This window comes from Leuresthes tenuis, unplaced genomic scaffold (genome assembly GCF_036924035.1).
Source record: "Leuresthes tenuis unplaced genomic scaffold, fLeuTen1.0.hap1 SCAF_13, whole genome shotgun sequence".
NCBI lineage: Eukaryota > Metazoa > Chordata > Actinopteri > Atheriniformes > Atherinopsidae > Leuresthes > Leuresthes tenuis.
This window is the reverse complement of record NW_027325367.1, coordinates 10,206,695-10,232,073: the sequence shown is the minus strand read 5'-3', so window position 1 is coordinate 10,232,073 and position 25,379 is coordinate 10,206,695. Positions and strand designations below refer to the sequence as shown.

Below are 25,379 nucleotides of genomic sequence, written 5' to 3'. Positions count from 1 at the left end.
GGAATGTGAACATTTTTTTTTACCCTTCTCTAACATTTTTCTGTGCAACTTTTCCAGGGCCTTACTTAAAATGTATGATATCATGTGAGCTCTGATGGGTATTTGCATACTGTAGTTTTATATATCCTATGCTCAATTTACAATATGTTCACTTATTATACTGTTAGATTAGAATTATCAATCGAGCCAAAGAAACTAAAAATAAATACATTAGAAGATATATGCATGAAAAGATGTGAGCTATTACATTTATAAAGTAATGTTGATTTCTAAAAAATGAAAATAAAAAGATAACCAAAAAAATATTAATTTTTACACTCCACAATAACAAAAGTTAAAAGCACGGAGTCACGTGGATCTTTCCTTCATGATGTCAGCGGCAACGCCAAAGATCGTCTATAATAATGCTAATGAATCACTCTGGATAATCTACAAATAATTTGTAACCACACACGAGGCTACAAACCTGCAACTAGTGGTTTTCATAATGGATCAACCTCCCCGTTCCTTTCTCAGCAAAATATTTTTGTCTATATTTTGTTATTTAAATTAATGAAACAACAAGCATATTTTCCTATGGCCCAAGATGATGTCTTCAAACCTTCTGGATTTATCCAACCAGTGGTGCAAAAGGAACACTATCCCTCTTTATTCACTCATCCATCCATCCATTTGTCCAATTAGTCCAATATGTCACTTGGCGATTGGGCGTGAGGCAGTGTACACTCCAATTAACCTAACATGCTTGTTTTTGGACAATGGGAGAAAGCAAGTGGACCCCTAGAGAACCCCCAATCCACACATGCACAAAAAAACCTGATAACTCCACACAGAAGGGCCCAAGTTGGGAGAGTGCCAACTTCCACACCACATTGCAGATTTCTTTATTTTATTTTGTTTGTTAGTTATATGTTTATTAATTCATTTACTTAGGTATTTACAGCCAGCTTTTTGCAAGTTAGGGGCCACAGCCAGTCAGTTATGTTAGAAAATATATGTGCATAACACATTTATACTTGTTCGTCTTTCTTCTATTATTAACAAATCCAATAACTGCAGCTTTGCGACATAGTAACGTGTGTCGTAACTATAACCATTATTATTTTTCCTTAGTTGTAGCCGCACTTTAGGATCCGAAAATACACGTGAAGTGAGAAGTCTTCCTTCATTTCCCGATCTCTAATATTACTCCGCAGCAACTCGAGTGCAGAGCAGCAGTTCATCCAGAGCCATTTCTGCCCTCGGCAAGGAAGATGATAGTGACTGCGCCGAAGCAAGATAGCAGCTTATAAATCCTCACTATATTTTAACCTATTTGTTGTATTCCGTCTCACTAAGAATCTGTGAAGCTGTGAGGGTTCTCGAAACATCGAAAGAAACGGGCCCGGTGAGTGTTTTGATGACATTAGGCCTGGCAACAGCGGCCAAGAGCCCGCTAGTTTCAGGAAAAGGAGCGCAAGGGAGGGAGTCATTTCCTTCACCGCCATTTTGTGATAACAAGGAGGCGAAATAGAGCCAAGAATTACACGCTGTCTGGCCCAACATTAAAAAGATGTTGTTGCTTAACACTTAAGGTCTATAAATTAAAGTCTTTGCGCGGGGATGCTAAATGTTATTAGCAGAAGTGAGTTAACCTTGGTTAGCTTCTTTACTGTTGCTCGCTGTCCACCGCCGTAGGCTGCAACACCAACCAACATAAGGTTCCACAGCTCTTAATAACTGCTTTTATTAACTTTGACACGGTGGGCCATTGACTGGGTTGACCCCTTAGTTTACGTTGTAGTCACACACCCTCAGCCTCATTTGTTTGTCGGTAACCATATCCCATTTAGCAGGTTAACAGTAAGTCATACATGGCATGCATTACTGCGTGCGGGCAGCCAACGCGGTCCAGATGAAAAAACGATGCAGCGGATTCAGCACACTGCACTAAGCTGCATTTACTGATGTTTTTCTGTCGTGTTTTTACTTTTAGAGTTCACAATGACCAACGAGGAACCTTTGCCCAAGAAGGTCAGTGTCTGTTCTAGTAAAAGCTATTTATACGATCATTTCTTTTATTAGCTCCTTTGCGTATTCAAATGATAACGGGCCTCTCCATCTAACCGGTTCTTGGATTTCTTTTCACACAGGTTCGCCTCAGTGAATCTGACATGAAGACCTTGACCAGAGAAGAGTTGTGTACAAGGTAGCTAGCCCCTCTCTTGCTGATGATTGCTGACATTGTGTGTTATCTGTTTAAGATGAGCTGCTACAACGTGTTCTGCTCTTCTCAGGTGGAAGCAGCACGAAGCATATGTCCAGATCCTGGAGGCAAAATATGCAGAGCTGTGTTGTAAGTACATTGAGTTGCATAGATGTAGCATCGCAGATGCAAGTTATCACACTATTGAGCGCATTATTTCAGTACTTTGAGCAGCCTGTGACATATGATTTTCTTGTGACACGTTCGTTTCTCTTCCCTTCTTCGGGGTCTTAGCCAATGATGTTCCAGGACTGAAGGAGTCGGAGGAAAAGCTCAAGCAGCAGCAGCAGGAGTCTGCGCGCCGGGAGAACATCTTGGTCATGCGACTTGCCACAAAGGAGCAGGAAATGCAGGAGTGCACGGTGTGTATCTTTTCCTTCTCATTTCCTAATGCTTTTGAAGTGATTTTTTTGTTTTTGTTTTTTGGGACAGTTTTTCTTTGACCCAACATATGAGTGCTTGAAGTAGTCCTCCGCTTAACTTTGTAATGCTTTTAACACAATCATTGTTGCTAAGGGAACCCTTTAAAGGATGATTGAGCTATTTCCTCTATAGTTACAGGCGTTTCTTTAGTTAATAATTCTTTATGAAGGAATAATAACACTTTTTAAATCTATACCGACTCATGATGGGTTGATCTGTCTGGGAAACAGTTAAATGAGTGAATACATCTCCAGTGCATGCAGCAGTCTCATCAGTGTTATTTTATATTATTGACGATTACAACCGGTAAATTTGCTTGTTGAAACACACAAACTCTAAATAAGCCCTGTATCATCAATTTAATACTATAAATTTGGCATGAAATCCAATAAGAGCAAATATTTGTGTGTGAAATCTGTGTGCCTCTAGTTATCTGTTAGCAGAATAAGTGACAAACAGTGCTTTACCGTGTGTTCATTTGGGGTTTAAAAGTAGGCTAAAGGTGAGTTTTGTTGAGAAGGGCATCCTTTGCTCTTATCACACTGACAGCTTAGTGGATCAGCCAGTAGCTTTATGGAAGCACATGCCGTTCTTAAAGAGCAGCAGACCTCCAAACACACGGCCAGGTGAAGGTCGGGCCGGTTTTAAACTTTTAAACTGGAAGTGGAACTTTAAAGAAACCAAACTGCCTAAAAGCAAAGCCGGTTATTTTCAAGGCACTTTAGTTGTCTTTTGGTCTCTTATGTAAATGGGTTCTTATCAAGTCTGCTCTCCTGAGGTCAGTATAACACTGAGTTTGGCAGGTGAGTTTGATTTGTTTAGAAGCTGCTTACAAGTGAGATGTTTGTTGTGATAATCATCACAAAATTAAGATGTAGGCACTGCTCAATTAGAAATCACTTCAGCCTTTTAATCAGTAAATCACATTAGATGGTTTTAAATCCCAACTGTATTGAAATATGATTACAGATTTTTAGGGGAAATTCTTGGCTCGGGGCAAATGAGGTGAAACTTAATGATTTGAACCCCCAAAATGCTTATTTTTTTCCTGTCACTAACACTTGTTTGTTATATCCTACAGACCCAGATTCAGTACCTCAAGCAAGTCCAGCAGCCGAGCGTGGCCCAACTGCGGTCGTCCATGGTGGACCCAGCCATCAACTTGTTTTTCCTCAAAATGAAGGCTGAACTGGAACAGACTAAAGACAAACTGGAGCAGGCCCAAAATGAACTGAGTGCCTGGAAATTTACACCTGATAGGTAAAGACAATCAAAATAACTCCCCCCTCAAAAAAAGTCAAGACTTCCTCACGCCCCCCACCCTCACTCTCACTGCAGGCATGCAGGAACAATGGTGGGGGGGAAGGCTGACAAATGCTGTACTCACCACGAGACTCAGACTTTACAGAAAGCCAGTCACTGCAAAACAAAACTGCTTTTGTACTCTTGTACAGTGCCAGCTACATATCACATAACCTAAAGAGAAAAGACAGTATGGTCAGGTGACACTTGTGTTTCAGCTCTCCCCTCGTATCCCCTCACCGTCCAAGGGCCTGAAGGAGTCCGGACTGTTCTGAAGAGGTGGTCACTCACTTCCAGCCATGGATATGCCCTCCCCGCCCCCTCAGCTCAAACCAGACAGTTCACATATTAAATAGGGGGTTATGGGGAAGGTTGTGTCAGGCAGGGAGCATCCCTAGCCTAAAACATCTATTGAACATTCTAAAGACAATTCCCACACTTGCTTTATAAAGACATTTAACTGTGGCTCCCACCACACAAATACCTGCTAGTCTTCTTAAGAAATGTAAAGACTCTTTGGAAAGTCTAGACACATTAACTTGAGGAAAGTTTCTAGGATTTAAAAGTAAGACTTTTGGGGGAAGAGCCACTAGAAATGACATTTAAGACTGTGAGCGGAGCCAGATCCTCGGTCCACAAACGGACAATGGTTCAGGCATGAGGGTCCATTCGCCTGTGTCTTTGAACATGGGCCTACACACGGTAGAGTGTATTTACATGTCTTATTCTGTGAATTGTTTATTTATATTGGCATTTAATTTGATCTCTCTTGTTTCTCTGAAACACTTACTGCAGTGTGAACCAAGATGCACGATTGGCCTCCGTTATTCACTTTTGTGGAACTGTTTACACGGCTTTAGTGATGAATTCACCGTGACTTGATTTCGCTGATACTGAAACACACTGCCGTAGGTGTACTGATGCCTGTTATGACGTTGTGAATGCAAATGTCCTTAACAAGTCATGTCATGAGTTGATGAGGATGTATTTACTGTACTCTGTGTATTTCTGTGATTGACCAAACAATCTCTCCCGCAGCCTAAAAGCTTAAACACTAAGACTTTTCTTTCCCACCTGTGTGGCACAGATATTTAGCCGCTGTTGAAAAATATAATGAATCAGCCCTGGAGTTTGTTTTGTTTTTCACAGATTTATACTCTCTCACACCTCAGCGGCAAAGGGAGATTGTTAGGGGGCAGTAAATTAAGGAGGGCTTAAAGAACATTTTTTCCCAGCACTGAAGAAGTTAATGGTTAAAATAACATGCAGAATGGAGAAATGCAGCAAAGGATATTAACCTATTTATATAAAGGCATTATTTATTACGTTTTAATGACAATGATTCAACACATTCTTGATCATCACTTTAATGACTGTTTGTTTTGTTAGATGCAGTTGCTGCCATAATGTGTATCATTTCAGTGTTTTCTAAACAGGTGCCTTCTATAGGCATTTACAAACAAAATGGATGGCGGTTAAATATGGTTTTAATAATGATTATGTCACTCGTTTGCAATTTTGGCTTCTTGGTGAGGGCTTTTTGAAAGCATTGCCACAACAATTGGTAATGTTCCATCACAAGTGGGCCTGACTGTTGCACTTTCTGACATTTTGTAAAGTTGAGCAAGCAGCGTCTTGAGCAGTTTGTACTATTAAAACACTTGCTCTCTATGTACTTAGTGAGGACTACAAAAAACAAAAAAAAACTGTGCCTGGCCCTCCAGTGCATATTTAGGTCTCTTGTGTTTTCATCAGAATATTTCTCTGCTCTGTGAAAGTTTTCTCCACAACCAGTGATGTTATCGTTGCACAGGTGTTTCAGAGTGACATTTTGGTAGCAACAGAATTGCTTCTGTTATGTTTTTACAATGTTCCCTTTGTCTTCCATGTGTGACATGGTCAATTAAGTCGGAGCACGACGGTGAATGCATTGCCTCTATAGAAATGTTTGTCAAGTGTTTCAGCCAGAATGAGGACAGCAGTTCTTATTTAAACTCATAGACTCATTTAAACCTTTTAATCGTGTGAAGGAAAAAATATATATTTATGTACCGAAGATCATTTACAGGAAATGGTTTACATGTTTGTGGAGGACGTGTTCCTGCTCATACTTACATTACACGGAAGCCGATCAGATTGAAGGAAATTCAAATAGTCATTTGGTAACGACCAGGTGGAAGAGGTTCTGTTGACCCCCTCCAAAAGGATGGGTAGTGGGTCGGGCAACAGGAACAGGTCAATAGCATCTCTCTGCCTGTTGCGTTTGTCTCTTGGTTCACTGTGTGATGTGAGACTCGTTTCCTTTACAGCCAAACAGGGAAGAAACTGATGGCCAAATGTCGAATGCTGATTCAGGAAAACCAGGAGCTGGGACGGCAGCTGTCCCAGGGACGCATCGCCCAGCTGGAGGCTGAGCTGGCCCTGCAAAAGAAGTACAGTGAAGAGCTCAAGAGCAGTCAGGATGGTGAGCGCACGAGAAGCATCTACACCTGCATGCCACCGTTGTTCTTGTTAGATTTCTAGTTAATTCTTAACTCTTTCCTGTATTCTGGGATTCTCACCCCCAGAGCTGAATGACTTCATCATCCAGCTTGACGAGGAGGTGGAGGGGATGCAGAGCACCATCCTTGTTTTGCAGCAGCAGCTGAAAGACTCCCGTCAGCAGCTCTCTCAGTCTCAAGGAGCCTTGGCTGGAGCGGGACCCAGCAGGACTTCACCGAGTGCTTCTAACTCGTCTGCTGAACCATCCACTCTGCCAGAGCAGGCCGGTGCTCCCTCTGAACCAATGGGCAAAGACTACGGGAGGGTCGCCAACGGTCCAAGCAATGGAAACTCGTCCCAAAGGAGCGAGACCACCACACCCAGCCTATACAGGGAGGTCAGCAGCACTGAGGAAGATTTTCCAATGTCCCCCATGGTCTCCAGTCCCGGTGAAGCTGAGACAAAACTCTCCAATCACTCAGAGGAGGCGCCAGGGAGTCAGACTGCTTCTGGGAGAGCTGGAGGACCTGCAGGTTTCGGGAGCCAGCTGAGTGCAGGGTATGAGAGCGTGGACTCTCCAACCGGCAGCGAGACATCATTAACTCAGCATTCGAATGACACAGACTCCACCACCGATCCCCACGAGGACAAGGCTGCCCTGGTGACCAAGGGCACCAGGACTGCAGGGTCACGGCATGCTCAGAACGGCCTGGACTCCAGCACGAGTGAAGGGGCAGTTTTGTAATGTACTTAGACATGTTCCGTTTTTTTCCTTTTTTGTTTTTTATATACAATTTACAAACAAGGCAACAAATGCATAGTCTGTAACACAGCACCGCTGTCCAAGAAGTTTTGTTTTCACTCTTGTCCCCTTGCCTATCGTGATGCCTTTGTCACATTTGTGTTGCTTAATGGGGATGTAACAGAAAAGGGTTAATGTTAGATTTGAATTGTGTGGATGTATGATTTAAAACTAGTACCTTTCACTTTGTTGCTTATTTGAACACGTCTATGCTGTTTGTTTGAACTCTTGACACTTAAATCGGACATCTGGTGTTGTAACTCATTGTCAAGTCAGTAAGATCACAGAATTATAGTTGCTTCACAATATTCGAGGAGGTCATTTTTTTAGATGTTGGCCTGTGGGTTTTTCTTCTTTCTTTTTTTTTAAAGTACATTTCTTATTTTTCATTGGCAAAAGAAAAAATCTGTTTGAAATATTCTGCTGAAATGTGAATAGTTCATAATGCGACATTCATATTATTCTGACTCCAGCCCTTTTCATGTACTGACCAAATACCAATAAAGATTTTTAATACTATGGAACGAAATCCATTATTCCTGGTCATCTACAACTTAATTTTTAAACTCACTTTGTTAAAGCATGATCTGCTGGCTGAGGAAAAACTAAATATTGTAAATGTATCTTAGTTTAAATGATACTATAAACTATAAACTGAACATTTGAGAACATAAAATAACAAGGTAATGTAAAGTATTACATCTCAAGCAGCATAAATGCATTTTTTTGATAATCCACATTGAAATTGTGTGGTTAAAAAAAATTGATTTCGACAAATGAGAACTATGAAATTTGACTAATAATATGGACATGACAAAATAAAAAGCTGCCCGTGTTCAATTATGTGAAATGTGATTAGATCAAGTTCTTAATGCATGTGTGTGTGCCCTCTCATATCATAAGATAAGATGTACGTCATCCTCCCAAACACAGGGTGGCGCTGTTTATCCCACCACGTACACTTGTATAAATACCATCCAAGCGTTCATAGTGTCAACAGAGCAGTGTGTGACAGTAAGGAACAGCACAGTGAAGCCGGGACTTCATCTCCAACCTTCCCTCGATCAAGATGAACACCGAACCAGTTGTCATCGTTTCTGCCGCACGGACTCCAATTGGTAAATATGCCTGAAGTTCCCATAATTATCCATTAAACGAGGGTTTTCTTACCTTACTACTGCAGTTTGGCAACGCTGTAGCTTGCCGCTGCTGCTTTCAATTTGGCTGTGCAGAAAATGACTTCTCTCTGTAATGATGAAAATGTGCACCACATATAGATTTATAGTAACACTGCTACTTTTTCTGATTAATTTGTGGTCTTTAATCAGGTTAAGTGGCCATGCCCTTCAGTTAATCATGCAGAATTCTCACGGAGCTGTGATTGGTTCGCTCCTGTGTCCGGTCCACTGTCTGGCCACCGATTGGCTGATGGTTATAGTACCACGGTTCACGAGCCTGGTTTGATTTGCTACCTGCAACATGTCCTGTATGACTGGATCTAATTGGGCGTGTTTCGTTTACGATTTGTACTTGACTTAATTTCGCACATGGGCCCTTGTTTTCTCCATTAAAAAGTAATTTGTTAGTACAGGGACAAGTAAAAGTTTTTGATGTTGATAGAAACATTACAAATACTAACCTAATAAAACAGAGGAACATTAATCATCATTATGAGTACCTGACACATTTCAGTTCAAAACAGGGTTAGAATAGTTAACATTTACAGTCCGATGTTCTCACCCACCTTACAGAATTTAAAATAATATATATTTCTTATCTTTATGAACATCTAATCTGTTTAAAAGACAGTATTATTTAAAGTGTAACAACAGCAGATTTCTTTTTTTGTATTATTTATATGTAATTTTATTTCAACAGAATGTAACAAATGCCTTGAGAGGCAGCATGTTGTCCGAAACAGTTACAGATAGTGTCAGTTCTTAGTTTGTCAGCACTAAAACCAACAGCAACAAAATAACAATTTTGGAGAACATTTTCTCTCTTTGAGTTTGATACACTCTTGCAGGTTGTGTTGGCCTGAAAAAAGTGTGCACATCATGTAAAAGTGGTAACGGTTTCAAATGGCCTCAACTCCTCTGATTATATTGTTGTAACTTACCGATTTCACACAGGGTCCTTGAACGGTGCTCTTTCCACGGTGCCTCTGCATGACCTGAGTTCAGCAGTGATCAAGGATGTTCTGAAGCGGGCTGGGGTGAAGCCAGAGGAGATCTCTGAGGTTATCATGGGACATGTCCTAACAGCAGGTAAAAGGTTGAAAAATCTCTGTATTCATGTGACACAGTAACAGCTTGATCTGTACTCTCTAAGGATTAATTAATCTCATATAACCATATAGATTCTTGCGTTACATTTTTCCTTTTCTCTCTGTTAGGCCAAGGACAGAACCCAGCACGACGGGCCAGTGTAGGGGCAGGTATCCCCTACCTTGTCCCTGCGTGGAGCTGCCAGATGGTGTGTGGCTCTGGGCTTAAAGCTGTGTGTCTGGGAGCTCAGTCAATCCAGGCTGGGGAGTCCACTGTAGTAGTGGCAGGGGGGATGGAGAGCATGAGCATGGTAGGTACTAAGAGGAGCACTGGGTGACAACTTGAATTTGGGATCAGATGGAAGTCTTAATAAGTTTCCTTTGTGTCTACTCAGGCTCCTCACACAGTGCAAATGAGAGCAGGAGTGAAGATGGGCGATGCCTCCCTGCAGGACTCCATGGTGGCCGACGGCTTAACGGATGCCTTCCATGGCTACCACATGGGAATCACAGGTCTGAATCCGTAGCAGTTTGCCAACGTAGGCCTTGTTGTGCGTTCTCGTGTATCAGCCAGTGTGTTTTGTTGTAATCAATACTTATCAGCTGAGAATGTGGCGAAACAGTGGAGCGTCAGTCGAGAGGAGCAGGACCAGTTTGCTGTCAAGTCTCAGAACAAAACAGAGGCCGCACAAAAAGCGGGATACTTCGATCAGGAGATCGTCCCCATCATGGTGCCATCCAGAAAAGGTAAGGACCACTTTAGGGTAGTTTGCCCCTCTGTCTGCAAGTGATCTCACGTTTCTCTGTCCTGCAGGTCCAGTGGAGGTGAAGGTTGATGAGTTTCCTCGACATGGCAGCAGTATGGACAGCATGTCCAAACTCAGACCGTGCTTCATCAAAGACGGCAGTGGCACCGTCACCGCTGGAAACGCATCAGGTTCAAGAGTTGCTTATGCTCCTCGTGAAACATGTCATACTCCGAGATGGTTTATTATCTCTCTGGTCAGATGTCCGTCGGTCGACTGAGACTGACTGCGAAAAGGATTTTTTATTTATTTTTTTAAATGGGGTTTTACGTGAGCAGTCAATATCTTACCTTCAGTTTCCTGATGGGCGAGCTAAATCTAAAAGCTACTTAGAGGGTGGCCAATTCAATCCTAGTTGCTGTAGCTGCTTATTTCCAATGAGATGACAAAACTGTGTTCACTTCAACAGCTGAGTTGTTTAACATGGCAACAAATGTGAATAATTCTGAATAACTTGAGCTCACCCACCAGAAAACTATCTGATTCCCCAATCTGAGAGCGCTTTGACTGCAGTCTGCTACAAGAGCGACACGGAGTACTTATAAATACACAACCGTACTTTAAAAAAAAAAAAAAAGAAAAAGAAGTAATATCCCTTTAAGAAAGGATATCGTTAAATTTTTTTGCAGGTATAAATGATGGAGCAGCAGCAACTGTCCTAATGAGCCAATCAGAGGCTGTGAGGCGAGGCATCAAACCCATGGCAAAGATCGTATCGTCGGCTCAAGCCGGCCTGGACCCCTCCGTCATGGGAACTGGGCCGATACCAGCTATCAGGAAAGCGGTGAGAAGTCAGCTGGGATTCGATGTGAAAACACTTGTTTGTTGCTGTTTTTTTTTTTTTTTTTTCAACTGTCTTTTACTGTTGTAGGTTGAGAAAGCAGGCTGGCAGCTGGACCAGGTTGATTTATTTGAGATCAACGAAGCGTTCGCTGCTCAGTCAGTTGCTGTGGTCAAAGAGCTTGGCCTAAATGAAGATAAGGTAGTTTAAGTCTCGAGTTTTATGTCACAAAAGTCTTATGAAAGCATCATGGCTGCCATCAATGTCAAAATAAAAAAAGATTTCTTTCTTTTTTGTGCATACATTTTGGCAATAGTGTGTTACGCCTAAATTATAATAATAAAAAGCCTAAATGTACAATTTTGCATTTTTCACCTTGTGAAATTTCTGTGTAATTAATGTTTATGGCAACCTTGTCTTCCTCAGGTGAATGTGGGCGGCGGTGCCATTTCTCTGGGCCATCCAATTGGCATGTCTGGCTGCAGGGTGCTGGTGACCTTGCTCCACGCTCTCCACAGGACCGGAGGCCGTAAGGGAGTCGCATCCCTCTGCATTGGAGGAGGGATGGGTATCGCCATGTGTGTGGAGAGGCCTTGAGACGAATACTTCATGCTGCTCAATAGATTGCACTTGATCTTTTTTTTTTTTTTTTGTTGAGGACAAATAAGGGACAATGAAATCCAATGTTTACACGGAATAGGAATATATGAAAGATGAGATTTTCCTATTTTGTCTCCGTTCTTAAGGCTAAAGGATTACGTCGTGATCTTACGCAGAGACAGCCATGCTCACTGTGAACTTTGTTTAAATTCCTCAGATTTTAGCTGTGCATGTGACTTAAAGCTGGATCTTAAATGTGTCATCAGTGCAAATGATTTAAATCTTCTGTATTTGCAGCCTATTGAAACTTAATTCTCATATGCTGGTCATAGATGTGCTAAATTGGCACAATAATGCAGGCAGTAACTGTTGGCAAGACATTTTAAGACTGCTTCTAGTTACCTATTCCTCTGAAAAAGGTAAAATACTAACACTACCGTTTTAGGAATGCTTTGGAGAACATGCTACCGTCTTGCACCATTTTAAAACGGTCGTTTGATTGTTCTAAAATGAAGGTTAAACTGAAACATTCCAGTCCTGTCTCATGGAGTAAATTAAACTTCTGTAACAAGCTGTGCCGACAGCCTTGAATCACATGCAAGTGCCATAATAATTAATGAGCTTGCCTTCTGTAATCTAGTGCTTCCTGTACACCATGTTCCTGTAATCCAACAATCTGTCATTTTATTAAAGAATTAGGAGCCACTGAGTCTTAAAACTTTTCCTTTTGAAAACATGCAGATAACATTGAACAATAACAGCGAGACAGTTTAACAATTCAGTCTTTTGCACCCATTGGAGCTTTATTATTTGTCACATACAGTTTTTCTGGAAGCAGAAAGCCCCAATGGGGAGGGAGTGGGAGAACAGTAAACAGGCAAAGTGTACAGCCTACACTAGAGCAACAGCCATGACGAGCTTGTCGTGTTATAAATACAGACATTGAACCTACTAGAACCAACAAGCCTTTCAACCGTCCAGAGCACCAGATGCCACAGCATCCCTGTATGACTGCCCGCCCTCTTTCGGCTCTGGGAACAGTTTGATGAGGTCATCAATGCGGAGGATGGTGATCGCGGCCTCAGTGGCAAACTTGAGACTTTTTGTCTTAACCATTGTAGGCTCGTAAACACCAGCCTGACGGTTGTCTCTGGGTTTGCCATTCACCAAATCCAGACCAATCCTAAAGGAGAAAAAGGTTTTATCCAGCGTCAGACAACTTCCCGATGAAAAGATTAACATAACATCCAGTTGCCGTGTACTTTTGGAAAGACTTGAGAAATTTATGAATGGACCGTTCAGGCTCATGACTAATTCACAGTGAAACTCACCACTTGAGATTCTTGCGTTCAGGGTTGACCTGAGCCTCATTGTGGAAGGCCCGCAGCTTGGCCACCAGGTCAGTGGAGTCCTGTGCTGCATTCACAGCCAACGTTTTGGGGATGATGAGAAGAGACCGAGCAAATTCAGCAATGGCCAGCTGCTCCCTGGAACCCTGAAAAGTTACAAGGTGTTAAATATAAGAGTTTACTTCAGAAGGGAAGACCAACGAGTGAAACCCTGACATTTTCTCAGTAAGAACTCACCATGCTGGTAGCATAGTTCTCCAGGTAAATGGACAACGCTGCCTCCACAGCACCTCCTCCAGGTACTACAGACTTAGACTCGAGCACCCTCTTGACTACACAGAGAGCATCGTGCAGAGAGCGCTCCATCTCATCACACATGAAGTCGTTAGCTCCACGCAGAATGATGGAGGCTGATGTTCGAGCTTTGGTGCTGAGGAGATGAAAAGTTTGATGCTTTAGCAACAACACAATATACATTCTGACATCTGCTAACAACCACATTAAATGCCATTTATTGTACTATATGAGTCCACATACAGAATGTCCAACTACTCAAAATAAGGAAAGACAGCACTGAAACTTGTCCTGTACAGAAAGTGATTATGGGATTAATTCAAAGATAATGAACCTGAATCATTCTAATTTCAGACAGTATGTTTCAGCAGTCATGAAATTCACCACATATCTACAAACTCCAGTGTTTAAAAAAGGAAAAACACTAAAGAAGGCGCATTTACTGGAATTTGCGGTGCTGAGTTAATTATCTGACTGCTTGGCACCGTTTTATATCAAACGTACCAGCAGCACGCAGAAACGAATAGTTAAATAGTTGTAGTTCTTACTTCTTGACAAGGATGAGCTCGTCATCACAGATACGCTCCTGCACAACCTCCTCTGCCTGGCCGAGCATAGTGGCCTCAAATGATTCCTCTCCTTCCAGATTGGTGAGAGAGGGGCAGATGGTGGCTGAAAAGGGACAAAAAGGGTAAAATACTCTGAACTTACAAGCTTTACCATGACATTGAAACATGTCCAAAGACATCTAAACTCAAAAGCTTATCAGCACAAGCTGCAGCATATTTCCTTCTTACCTCCTGTTGCCTTGGCAATTCGTTTGAGATCCTTCTTGAGAACTCTTCTTACTGCCATGGCTCCAGCATCCACAAAGTACTTCAGACACATGTCATCAATGCCACCAGTGGTCAGTATAACATTTGCTCCCGCTGCCAAAATCTTCTGGATCCTCTCTTTGGTGATATCAGATTCCCTGAACCGAACAAACAAAATCTACATAGTTTCCACTTCTCCTCTCAAATGCCGCATCAGAAATGAGAACAAACCATTCAAAGCAGTGCAACTGCAGCCACTAACAGGTATGATAGATACACTAACCAGTATGATACCATCAGTCTCCACATTACAAACTACATGCTTACAAATGTCTTCATATACTGCAAATACAAAAAGTGCGTTCAGCTCCCAGCAGTGATCCTGCAGCCTTCACATGTGTAGCTGCTTATGTTTTCTCCCACACGTATCACTATGTGAACTATTAGTTCAGAGCCACAGCAAATTAAAATGTGAAGATTCTAATATGTGAGCATGTGAGTGAGCAGGACCCACCTTTGTCTGATCTGGTCGAGCTTCGCTGGGTCGTTAATGATGACTTGGACCCCCATCTTCATTTTGGTCTTCTGCAGGCTGAAGTCCAGGCAAGCAATCTTAGGATTTACGACCCGCTTCACCATTCCTTTGGGTCAAAACAGTGTATATTCATCACCGGAAAGACTCGACAGGCAACAAAAACAGACATCACGTTATGAGACACATTTTTACAATTAAACTGATTATTTTATTGTCTGGCCAGAAGAAATGCCACAGTTTACACACTACTGCGACTATGCTTCTGTCAAAGCCAGTTCACTGTCTCCCACGCGTATCACTGCATACGCCATCAAACAAGACATAGCAGCAAATTTAAATGGGAGTGTCATCCGCGACACCTGGATCATGTGGTAGTGAAAATCCAACACACCCTGTGAACCCACTGTGCAGTTTAATGCATATCCGTTGACCAAGAAACTCTCCTTCTGGCTGCGGCCGTGGGCTTTCAGCACGTTCACAGAATTAATGGGATATTTGGCCACTCCTTTGCCGTCCACAAATTTCACAGCTATGGCGGCATCCACCACCATGTTAGCAAAGAAGTCTGCGTCACTGAAGGCTTAGGGGTCAAGGCAGATAAATGCAAGAGAATGACTTCTGCACAGACACAAAATGTAGTTAGCACCAAGAAAAACATTTCTGCAAAAATCAGTCACATTTTCAGGATACCATCCAATGATTTTGGAAGACATGGAGGTCTTGGCTGCATTGATTAGACACTCTCTGCCCAGGTCATCTGTCCCAATAGTCAGATTCTCATTAATGTAGCGCACTGCTTCTCTATGGGAAGAAAAGGAAAACAAAAATAAGGCCCAGCAGAAAATGTAAAGATCGTAATGATATTTCAATAACACTCATTGTTGGGAAAGTCTTACTTGCAAGCCAGACGATATCCACCAATGACTGATGTGGGGTGAATCTTCTGCTTTACCAGCTCATCTGCACTCTTCAGCAACTCTGCAGCAAGAATTACCTTGAAGATGGATACACAAAGTAAAAAAAACAATATGGGACCAATTTCATTTTCCAAACCACTAGTCCAAGTTCTGATTTGTGTTCTGTGTCATCATTTTATTAGGAGTGGCAGAAATGAGACTGCTTCACCCCTTCAGACAATGATGAACAGTCACTCTTTCCTGTTAGCATAGCCACACATCTGTAATGAAAGGCAGATGCATGGTACTAAAACAGGATATTCCATCAATTTATTTAAGCTGAGGAATGACCAAGCAGCTACTCACCACAGACGTGGTCCCATCCCCGACCTCCTTGTCCTGCAGGTCAGCCAGTTCACACAGGACTTTGGCAGCTGGGTGCTCCACTTCCAGCAGCTTTAGGATGGTTGCTCCATCATTGGTGATGGTCACGTCCTGCATGAACAATCCCGACAAGACGTACATCAATGCACTGCATCAATTACATCAACCCTCAACAAAGCTTTCAAACAAGACATTGAGCATTAAATAATCGTTGTGCTGAATTCCATCTAATAACAATGGTCCCGTTTTGTCTGAGTCAAGCCAGAGAGTTTGTTAACAAGCTGTTTGGAAAAAATTCAAGATGGAAGGAAACTTTCACAGAAGTTAACTTTTCCCGGATGGTTCCCAGATGGCGGAGGGGTAACTCCCTGCAACATCAGTGCAAGTCCCAAAGGGTCGAGTAACTCATGACCAGATTGTGCGTTTCCCACCACCAACGCACCTTAGCATTACTTTCTTATCCAAGCATCCATTTTTGTTGGCATTTTACATTTGCATCATATCCCATTTAAAGTTCAAGAAAATCTGATGTTTCAACAACAAAATAAAAATCAAATGAAAGTTGTTTTGAAAGTCAAATTGAGTTAAATAATAAATAAGAAAATAATACCAAGATAATCAGAACTATTATTTTAGCTATTAAACTAGTTAGATTAAGGGTAATAAGAATCGCGAGAGTAATTGAAAAATAAAAATATCGACATATATCATAAAACAGTTAAATTAGCCTTATTAGGTATAACTCAGTATGTGACACGGACCCCAATGTCGTCCACCAACATCTTGTCGAGGCCAACGGGTCCGAGGGAGCTCTTAACGATGTTGGCGATGGATGAAGCGGCCATGACTGTAAAGACAAGAAGAAGGATATAATCGTATCTGTACAGTACAACAGACAGCTTTTACATGATGGACTGATCCCTGAAACAGCATCTCAGTGTTTCTCACATTGACTCATTTTATTCAGAAGGGCGCAAAATTAGCTAGCCACACCTTCAGACCATGACAGTGTTTTTCTTCCCCATTACCCTAAAGCCCACCATTCAGTGAAATGATGTTGGAGGGAACAACAATGGGATACATAACGACAATTTAAGCCTCTGCCATTTAATTTATCACCGTGACTTGAAGATGCAGACAGCAGAGATTGAGCAAATCCTGAAAGTTAAAACTTAGTTAGCATTAGCACGCATCACACGTGTGTTACATGTAGACGCGCTATGTGTGTTCGTTTGGCTCGTAATAAATGCTAAAAAACTTGAATTCACGCACAAAGTTAAGCAGCAAATATACTCACCATTTTGAGTACGAACCGATTCGCCAGTTGTTCTCTGGCCGAGCACGTTTAACGGACCATCTAAGAGCGACATTTTGGACCACTGCACAACCAAGAAGAAAGGAAGTGTCGCGGTGCACTATGGGTAAACCGGTACTAAGCAGAAGGTTCGAGAAGAACCAAATTCAAGCTTTCACAGTATGACAGCTTTTATTTATGTTGTAGATATCAAATTTAAATTTGCTTCGAAGATACACGTCAAAAGAATTACATTGTTAAATTAGAAAGGCGGTTTTGCCTGGTTAATCTCTAGACACTTCATTTCCCAGCATTCCCAAATCCTCTACTCCGCCCATCATTCTTCTTCTTTGTTCTCAAGTTCAGTATGCGCTTATTACGCCCTCTGTTGATGATACTTAAGTTCTTGATCGCAAAGTTTTCATCATTGCTCCTATTTGATCATGTTCTCATTTGTAACAAGAGAATGCAGTGTTTTTTCAGGTTTAATTCTAATTTTAAAAGTGTATATTTTCATTGACAGTCATTCAAAAGTATTCAGATCAGTGATTTATCATTTAAGAACACGTTTGTCTCTCTTCTTTTATTCCAAAATCAAGTACAATGAAAACATTTTCAAAATATCTGAATTTCAAGTTGCCCATTTGGCTCTCAGCCATTTTTATGCTTATTTCTCATCATTTTCTGATGTTTTATTTGATTTATTTGATCAATTCAACCTTTATTTAACCAGGTAAGTTGGTTGAGTACCAATTCTTATTGACAATCTGGCCAAGAGGCTGCAGCAAAAGGAAAATTATACAAACAGCAATCAGAACAAAAAAAAAAACACTCTCATAAAACAGATTTAACAATACTTTAAACCTCATGCTTGTCTTTAAAAGTTTTAAAAAAGCAATAAAGCAAAAGAATCTGCATGGTATCCTCCTACTAATATCTGCTTTACAAATTTCCCAGTTTGGAACTGTTCTTCGTTGTCTGGAAGTCCTTTAGTTTTGCTTTAGGGAATTTTCAGTATCTCTTACTGCAAAAGGCTTCTAGTGCTGTCAGATTATTGGAATTTCATTAATGAAGTACCCTCTTGTGGTGTGTCCGCAGATATTCAATGATCTTTTGATGAGGGGACTATGTGAGTGAATGAAGCCCAATGAAGCCCTCACTCTGCTCCACTTGATGGCAACTGATAGTGGCTGTCTAAAAAACTGAAGTCTGCACGCAAGTGCTAAAAACAGCAGTTCTTTGAATGGTCTCTTGAGGCTGTCTCCATCTGCATCAATGGCCACTGACTGCTAAATAATGAAAAAAATTAAATTCCCTGAAGTAAATATGTTAAACAGCTAATATTTCCCTCCATAAAACTGTAAGATTTAATATTATCGGTTTCTATGAATGACAGTTGAGTTACCTAGTAGATGTGCATGGTGGACACAGGATGCCGATGAGATCTGTGCCATGCATGTCACTTCTGGCTATAAAGTCCAAGATGCTGACAGCCAAATACTTTACATGTAGCAGCATAAGTTGGATATCTTCTAAAAGTCTGTGGCAGAGAGAGCAATTTGCTTTTCAGCCTCTTGTTCATACAGCAGCAGCATAAGAACCAGTGATAGGAAACTGAACAAACTGATAAAGAAAGCTGACTCAGTGCTGAGGACTACTCTGGAGCCGTTTAAGTGGATTATGCAAAGAAGAATGTTGCACAAGTTGCTAAAATAATGGAAGAGGAAGTATGTTCAGTCAGAGGGTGCTTCAGCTTCGCTAGCCAAAGCATGTCATTCCTACCCATAGCAATACAACACAATGATTATTTTTAAGGACTAATGACCAATATTTTGTCATTATTTTTTATTATTATACTGAAACAATATAATATTCCCCTCCAGGGAGTGATAAGTTATCATTAATATAAATTAAAATGAAAATAAAACACATTCATCTTTCCTTCATGACCTGTGGTATTGAATTGAATCAAACATTTCTTGTACCACTTAAATCAGGGATGTCCACATCTGATCCTCGGGTGCCGCTGTCCTGCAGGTTTTGGATGTTTCTCCTTCTTCACCTGATTCAAATCAATGCATCATTAGCAGGATGCAGGCTTGCAAAGAACGTAAGACTCAGGTGTGTTGAAGCAGAGAAACATCTAAAACCTGCAGGACAGCGGCCTTCGAGGACCGGATGTGGACATCACTCCTCTTTCTCCAATCACAGCTTTGAGTTTACTTAATCTTCCTGAAGTGCTTCTGCAGTCACCCAAGGCTTTTTAACATTTTTTTTCTTGCAATCCAATGGCCAGCTCTGCTGAAAAGGTTTCTTGGTCTTCAAACTGTGAAACGTTATCTACAACCCCTGAACTTCTGTAAAAAAAAATCATGAACGAAGGAAACGGCCACATAAAAACAGCTTTACAGTCTTTTCCTGCTGTGTGGATGTCAAATACTCAATTTGTTTAATCTTGTAAACCTCTCATAGATCTGTTCATGGCTTATTCACTTTACTATCAAAAGTAACATACATTTGACCAGGGTTCCCACCCCTTTTGCATGTGATTGCAGCTGATTGTACTTAGGCCTAATTTCTACTTGGGTGACATTTTCAGTGCAGGAATTCAAAGTTTCAGACTTTGGTATTCACAATAATCTGAAGAGTCTCCATATGCAGCTTTTTACAAATCTAAAAGTACACTGATGAATACTCATCGACTGAAGCTCTGTAGTAAGTCTGTAGAGTGAGATCTCAAATAATTGATGAGCACAAAAACAGAAAGGGGAGATGAATAAGAATTTATTACCTCCAATACATCATTTTGTTGAGCAATGACTACAAGCCAGTTAAAAAAATACAGTACACTTAACTTACAAGTCAAAGCATTATAAAGCATGTATGGCATATCTATGGCATACAAGAATAACTCTCCTAAAATGTACATCTTTACAACGTGTTTACAAATAGAATGCAAAAATGAAAGAAAAGTGCAACAAAAGAGTCCATGAAGACTGAGAAATAATCCCCACCAGTGAAACAAAAATGTACAAAAAAGAAAAAAAAAACATACTTCATATTCCTATCTTGGGTTTGATGCAATTCTCCTAATGTGAGCAGCCAACCACGGTGTGCTTTTTTTCACGTGTTTTTGTGAGTCATTATTGAAGCATTAAGCAGTGCGCGTCAGAAAAACGAGTGTTTTTCAATAATATTCACAGTATTTGATTCCAATTTTTCCGTGAGTCCCCAAATCATTACACAGCCACCATTTAATAAATAGGTTTTACTTTCATTTACAACCAGTCTGTGGCTCGGAGTAATAGTGACAAGGCAGTAACGTGGAGTTGCTTCCAAATAAATAGCTCACGTGCAGTGATTTTTTTTCTTAAATAATCGAGTGTTTGGTAACTGATTCCTCATTTGCTTCGTGGGGAAGAAAACTAATGTGAACCCTGATAAAGTGTTGGCTATGTCCACGTGACTCATTGTGTGAGTGAGGATGTGAAATCAGTAGTGTGATAGCGTCTGATGACGTAAACAAGTTAAAACATTTGAGTAAAGAAAAAGAGAACTACACCAAATACAGTACTGTAGTCTTTTAAGTAACTCTCCTAGATGCTCTGTGTTGTGGTCCCGCTTAAAAACAAATGTCGAAGTTAGCATCATTTAAAAAAATTAAAGACAAAACAAAAACAAGTCATCTACTTGTTGAGATGAATGTTCTGCCCACAGACTACTGCATTCAAAATAAATAAGGACCTATCATTTCTTACAGATTTATCTAAAATATCAGCGTATTGTCTTTTTAAAGCACGACACCCTACCGGTGACAAAGGTGATGGAAGAGTGACGCATCAACTTCAACTAGACTTACAAGTCTATGCCTAGTTATATTTAACTTATAGGATCTTGTAATAGCCAAAATATTTTCTGTATAGTTGCAGCCTGTTTGTTAAAAGCTCCTAAAGGTGACAAAATCAGCCTGAGCAGCACATCTGGAGTTTGCAGATTTTGAACTGGAGGTCTGTAAAGCTGCTTGTTCACAATGTGTAAAGCACGGTTAAAAACACAAGCCACGACTGTGGTTCGCTCCTCTATCCAGGTTAATATTTAACGAGAGAAGCAGATGCAGTTGAAATAACCTTAAGAACAAAACTTCTTGATTGAAGAGCCACTACTGACACAGAGTTTCAAATCTGCTGAAGAGCCATTACCAATGCGGGACGCTTCTGCGTGTGAGGCGCTGAGCACAGGGAACACTGTTATTCAATCGGTGACAGATATCCCGAAGGCTCACACATATAGCAATTTTAGAATTTAAAAAATCCATGAATATTAAAATCCTTTCAGTCACACTGAATACCAACTTTGCTTTGACAAACTCTTGCTAACTCTCCCATCAGTTCCCTGGAAGTGCTAAGGAAGCCCACATGCAGGTTTTTGATGTGACATTTTGACCATTAACAGTAACCTCTAATGTTTTCTTTGAAGCCCCGTAACATCAAGTTTTGTCACTAAAAACATGACTACAAATATGGCTGCAATCAAAGAACTGCTTAGATAATGTGTTATATTTGTGTAATATTTCTTTTCTGTGTTGTGATGTAGATTCAGGGCATTCGAGGCAAAGCAGCAGTGTCCCCGTTCTTGCTGTATGTTAATGTGTTTGGCTTTTTGTTGTCTTGCAGCCTCATGCAAAGCTGCTGGAGCTCAGACACTGAAACTTCTCCCTCAGAGACTGGACGATGTTGGGTTGGTTCTGTTGCGGCTCGCTCCACAGGTACTTTTCCAGATTCTCACGGTCCAGAGGCCTCACCTGGTTGCAGGAGTGGACCGGAGTGCACGGAAGACTCTGAGACTGAACAAGGCCCCGATTCTGACCAGAAACGACTGCCGAGCTGCTGCTTCCCTGCACCAACCTGTCCCGCTCTGTTTCGCTCTCATCCTCCGAGCGGATCTCTACGTAGTCATCATCGTCTTCGCCATTGTCCTTAAAGTTTGCCAGATAGTTCTGGGTGGCAGTGAGAAAGCTCAGAGCAGAAGCCCGATTCAGGACCACCACCTGTTGCCCATCGTGTAACGTGAGGTCTGAGTGTCCCAGGGTAGACCACTCTGGGAGGCTGCTTTGCCGACCGGCACGACCGAGACTGGGGCCGCGAAGTCTCTCTGTGGTTTGATCCACATTGGGTCCGTTACATTTAAGTCCAGACTGGTGATGGTTGTCGTGTTGCTGGCTGCCCAAAGAACTGCCTGACTGACAGTGACTGGATGGGGAAGACTTTGAGGAGGGCGAAGACGGTGCATTAAAGGAAGGATGTCTCTTAATGGAACTGTACACGTGCTCTTCTTTCTCACTTGGTGCTGATATGCACGAGCTCCACCTTTGTGATGTTGGAGCTGTTGGAGAGGAGGGGGTGGTCTTAAAAGAAGGAATGGAGCAAGCGGTGGTAAGTTTGCGCTGAGGGTTGGAAGCGACTTGAGAATTCATCCCCTCACAGGATGAGGACATGAAGTTCGCCAGCTCTCCATTGCTGTAGGTGGAGTGGAGCCAGTCCTCTTCCAGGGAGGTCTCGGGCATGGATGGAGAAGACGGCAGCCCCGGGTGGCTGTGATGTGGGGTAGAAGAAATCTGACCGGCAGGACCAGGGGAATCCTTAAACATCACCTGGTCGTAGAGATGGGAGTACTCGGCTATCCGTGCACCTGTGGAGGAAACGCAGAGGATGTAAAAAGGAATGTGAGTAGGGCACGTTTGCATTTTTCAGGCTCACTCATAACCGCTTGGAAACCATGACGAGGTGCAAAACACAATAACATCACCAAAACAGTAAGAAGAAAAAACAGAAAGTCTCAAAAAAACTGAAAACCCAGCTTTTAGTAGCTGTTTTAATTTGCTGTTGCTAAACGCTGAAAATAATTTTAAATGGATCATATATGACAATAAATTTGATATCTTAAGTTTTAGAATTTTAGCACCACACTTTTTTTGTTTTTGATGCATAAACATAAGTTTCAGCAGCAAAAAAAATAGCCATATTAGGTCCAGCTACCCTCATTTTTTAGAAGTACCAGCCTGAATACTGACACAGATTCTGACCTCATTATAGGCCACATGTGACCTGACCTAGTTTCTTTGGTAATAAACTTATAAGAGATGTGTATTAATAGATACTGGGACTAGACTTTGTCACATCTGTTATTAATAGGAGAGAAATGTGTCGTGTTACCTATGGCTGCACCTCCTTGTTTCTTCTCTTCTAAGATGGCGGCGAGGTCTTTCTGCTTTTTCTCAGTTCTGGACCGACTACACGGGTCTCCGGGATCCATGCTCCTCATACGCAGTAGCTGGTTGGCTTTCTTTATCTTCTGGCTATACTGTCGTGCCATCAGGAACACACGGCTCTTGCTTTTGTCCATCAGGTCAAGGGGAAAGTCCACAGACTCGCCCAGCAGGAGAGAGGAGGACGCCAGCGGTGAGTCTAGACCTGCTAGCTCCCCTGGAAACAAGCTATGGAGGTCCTTGACAGTGTTTTCTCTCGGAGAGGTGTTTCGCTGCGGAAGCTCCACAAGATCATCGTCTTCTAGGCGGAAGCTGCCGCTGCTGAGACGAGCCAGTCTGTTCCGGATGTTCTTCACTGTGCCTGGTAGAGGCTCTGGGGTGTTGGGAAGGGGGCGTGATGCAGGAGTAGGGCTGTGGTGGTCTTCTTCAGTGATGCCTTCACTTTGAAGGTCAGGTAGGCTGATAAGTGGGATGGTGAATGATGATGTGGAGGTGACAGGTGGATGTTTAGGCTGATGTGCTGAGGGACTCTTGGCTGGGGGGCTGCTTGCTTGAGGACCAACAACAGGAAGACTCTTTGTAGGGCTGTTTTTGACAGATGGAACCTTCTTAGGCGACTCGCTGGCGCTCACAGGGAATGCAGCAGGAAGCCGATCCGCTTTTTTCTCATTGTTCTTGATGTAGTTTTCTAAATCATTCCAGATCTCATCTACCTTCTCAGACATCTTGTCTCCTTTCTGTGAGCGCTGGAAAGAGGTTTCCAAAGCAGAGTAAGAGGAGTTATCTGGCTCAGAGGAACACGAGACAGAATGGGAGACCCCTGAACCTTCACCCTCTCTGATGTGGAGGCTCTCCTCTGAAACAAATCCTTCAAGGCTTAGAGTCAGGTCTTGCTCCGAGGTCAACAGACGATCCCTTTCTTGTTTTGTTTTACTGTCTTTATTCATTCCCTTGGGCTCTGTCGATGGTGGCTCCTTAAAACAGATGGTGTCATAGATATTCTCCTCCACTATCTTGAGCTCAAAAGTCCCATTTGGCTTCACCTCCTGTGTGGAGGACCGGTTGCTCTCTGACGAACCGTCTGGTTCGATCAATGACTCTGTGACTTCTGGTGTACTTTGTGCTCTTGCTGCCTGTCCCTGGGAACCCTGTGCATTTGTGTGTGTCTCTTTCTGCGTCTGGCTTTCATCGAGGCCCCTTCTGATTAAGCCCATGTTCCTCAGGTCCTCATAGCTGATATTATCGTATACATTTTCAATGTCATCTATTGTCAGCTGTTCTGCTGAAGAGGACCCAGATATGTCATTGCTGGATGATTCAGTGTGAATCACTTCCAAATTGCTGTGGCCGGACTGGTCTTCAGGGCTCTCTCGAGCCTCGGTAGCCTTCTCTCCTGCACTGCTTGCCCTCCGCAGGACTCTGCTACCATCGGATGGAGGCTCAACCTGCACTGTGGGGACCTGTTCAACATGCCAGCTGCAAGGCCGAGCTGTCCTTGGCGATGATGTAGCGTCTGACCTCTCTGAGGGCACCTCTGGCTCTGGTGCACTTGGCTCTGTGGGAACAAACATCTGGTAGATGTCCTCATCCTCGTCGTCAGGCTGCATCGTCCTCTGACGGGTGGGGAACATGGCTCTGCGAGCCCGGTGATCTGCCCAGATGTTCCGCACCGAATGGTCACTTTCTGTGACTATTACAGAGGGAATGGGGGATTCTGGAGGTTCCTCTGTCACGCGAGGTGTTCTGAGGAGTGGCGGGTGATGACTTCCTTCCCTTACTAAGGATTCTCTGGCTCTCTAGGTTAAAAGACAGCAGAAATAATTAATATTGCATGTGGTTGA

At 42.2% G+C, this 25,379-nt stretch overlaps 4 protein-coding genes and 1 non-coding gene across 9 annotated transcripts in view; 2 read left to right on the top strand and 3 right to left on the bottom strand.

The window, feature by feature from the left end:
• The first annotated feature begins 1,196 nt into the window (after positions 1-1,196).
• On the top strand, positions 1,197-7,772 carry wtap (WT1 associated protein). The gene is made up of 8 exons (XM_072361683.1): positions 1,197-1,387; positions 1,976-2,013; positions 2,133-2,188; positions 2,277-2,335; positions 2,480-2,607; positions 3,750-3,928; positions 6,280-6,434; positions 6,538-7,772. The coding sequence occupies exons 2-8, from the start codon at positions 1,984-1,986 to the stop codon at positions 7,194-7,196; spliced, it is 1,266 nt and encodes a 421-aa protein (XP_072217784.1). The 5' UTR covers positions 1,197-1,387; positions 1,976-1,983; the 3' UTR covers positions 7,197-7,772.
• Positions 7,773-8,230: 458 nt separating this feature from the next.
• Positions 8,231-12,415, top strand: acat2 (acetyl-CoA acetyltransferase 2). 3 transcript variants are annotated; one of them, XM_072361680.1, is made up of 9 exons: positions 8,231-8,371; positions 9,386-9,520; positions 9,649-9,830; positions 9,915-10,032; positions 10,123-10,266; positions 10,334-10,456; positions 10,955-11,109; positions 11,197-11,307; positions 11,533-12,415. In XM_072361680.1, the coding sequence occupies exons 1-9, from the start codon at positions 8,323-8,325 to the stop codon at positions 11,701-11,703; spliced, it is 1,188 nt and encodes a 395-aa protein (XP_072217781.1). In that variant the 5' UTR covers positions 8,231-8,322; the 3' UTR covers positions 11,704-12,415. The 3 variants fall into 3 exon arrangements, with proteins under 3 accessions (XP_072217781.1, XP_072217783.1, XP_072217782.1); XM_072361682.1 differs by having other exon boundaries at positions 11,210-11,307; positions 11,533-11,692; XM_072361681.1 differs by lacking the exon at positions 10,123-10,266.
• Positions 12,416-12,475: 60 nt separating this feature from the next.
• tcp1 (t-complex 1) lies at positions 12,476-17,391 on the bottom strand. The gene is made up of 12 exons (XM_072361679.1): positions 17,277-17,391; positions 16,741-16,826; positions 15,962-16,090; positions 15,596-15,693; positions 15,390-15,500; positions 15,091-15,272; positions 14,679-14,805; positions 14,147-14,322; positions 13,898-14,021; positions 13,293-13,485; positions 13,038-13,201; positions 12,476-12,889 (listed from the first exon to the last, which is right to left on the bottom strand). The coding sequence occupies exons 1-12, from the start codon at positions 17,347-17,349 to the stop codon at positions 12,676-12,678; spliced, it is 1,677 nt and encodes a 558-aa protein (XP_072217780.1). The 5' UTR covers positions 17,350-17,391; the 3' UTR covers positions 12,476-12,675.
• On the bottom strand, positions 15,773-15,915 carry LOC140267974 (small nucleolar RNA SNORA29). Its single transcript, XR_011907498.1, has one exon. It is a non-coding gene; the product is annotated as a small nucleolar RNA SNORA29 (small nucleolar RNA).
• Positions 17,392-20,040: 2,649 nt separating the features above from the next.
• Positions 20,041-25,379, bottom strand: part of LOC140266654 (pleckstrin homology domain-containing family G member 1) — a 42,185-nt gene continuing 36,846 nt past the window's right edge. For all 3 annotated transcript variants that reach the window (XM_072361698.1, XM_072361697.1, XM_072361699.1), the window contains exons 16-17: positions 23,486-25,334; positions 20,041-22,961 (exon numbers count right to left, since the gene is read on the bottom strand). In XM_072361698.1, coding sequence (XP_072217799.1) covers positions 21,949-22,961; positions 23,486-25,334 — 2,862 coding nt within the window. In that variant the 3' untranslated portion in view covers positions 20,041-21,948. The remainder of the gene's footprint in view (positions 22,962-23,485; positions 25,335-25,379) is intronic.

Coding starts and splice junctions, on each gene's coding strand:
- acat2 (XM_072361680.1), top strand. CDS start 8,323: ATGAACACCGAACCAGTTGTCATCGTTTCTGCCGCACGGACTCCAATT. Junction 8,372..9,385: donor TGCCGCACGGACTCCAATTG/GTAAATATGCCT, acceptor GATTTCACACAG/GGTCCTTGAACGGTGCTCTT. Junction 9,521..9,648: donor GGGACATGTCCTAACAGCAG/GTAAAAGGTTGA, acceptor TCTCTCTGTTAG/GCCAAGGACAGAACCCAGCA.
- wtap (XM_072361683.1), top strand. CDS start 1,984: ATGACCAACGAGGAACCTTTGCCCAAGAAG. Junction 2,014..2,132: donor AGGAACCTTTGCCCAAGAAG/GTCAGTGTCTGT, acceptor CTTTTCACACAG/GTTCGCCTCAGTGAATCTGA. Junction 3,929..6,279: donor TGGAAATTTACACCTGATAG/GTAAAGACAATC, acceptor TTTCCTTTACAG/CCAAACAGGGAAGAAACTGA.
- tcp1 (XM_072361679.1), bottom strand. CDS start 17,349: ATGTCGCTCTTAGATGGTCCGTTAAACGTGCTCGGCCAGAGAACAACT. Junction 16,091..16,740: donor TGTTGGTGGACGACATTGGG/GTCCGTGTCACA, acceptor TTGTTCATGCAG/GACGTGACCATCACCAATGA. Junction 14,022..14,146: donor AATTGCCAAGGCAACAGGAG/GTAAGAAGGAAA, acceptor GTCCCTTTTCAG/CCACCATCTGCCCCTCTCTC.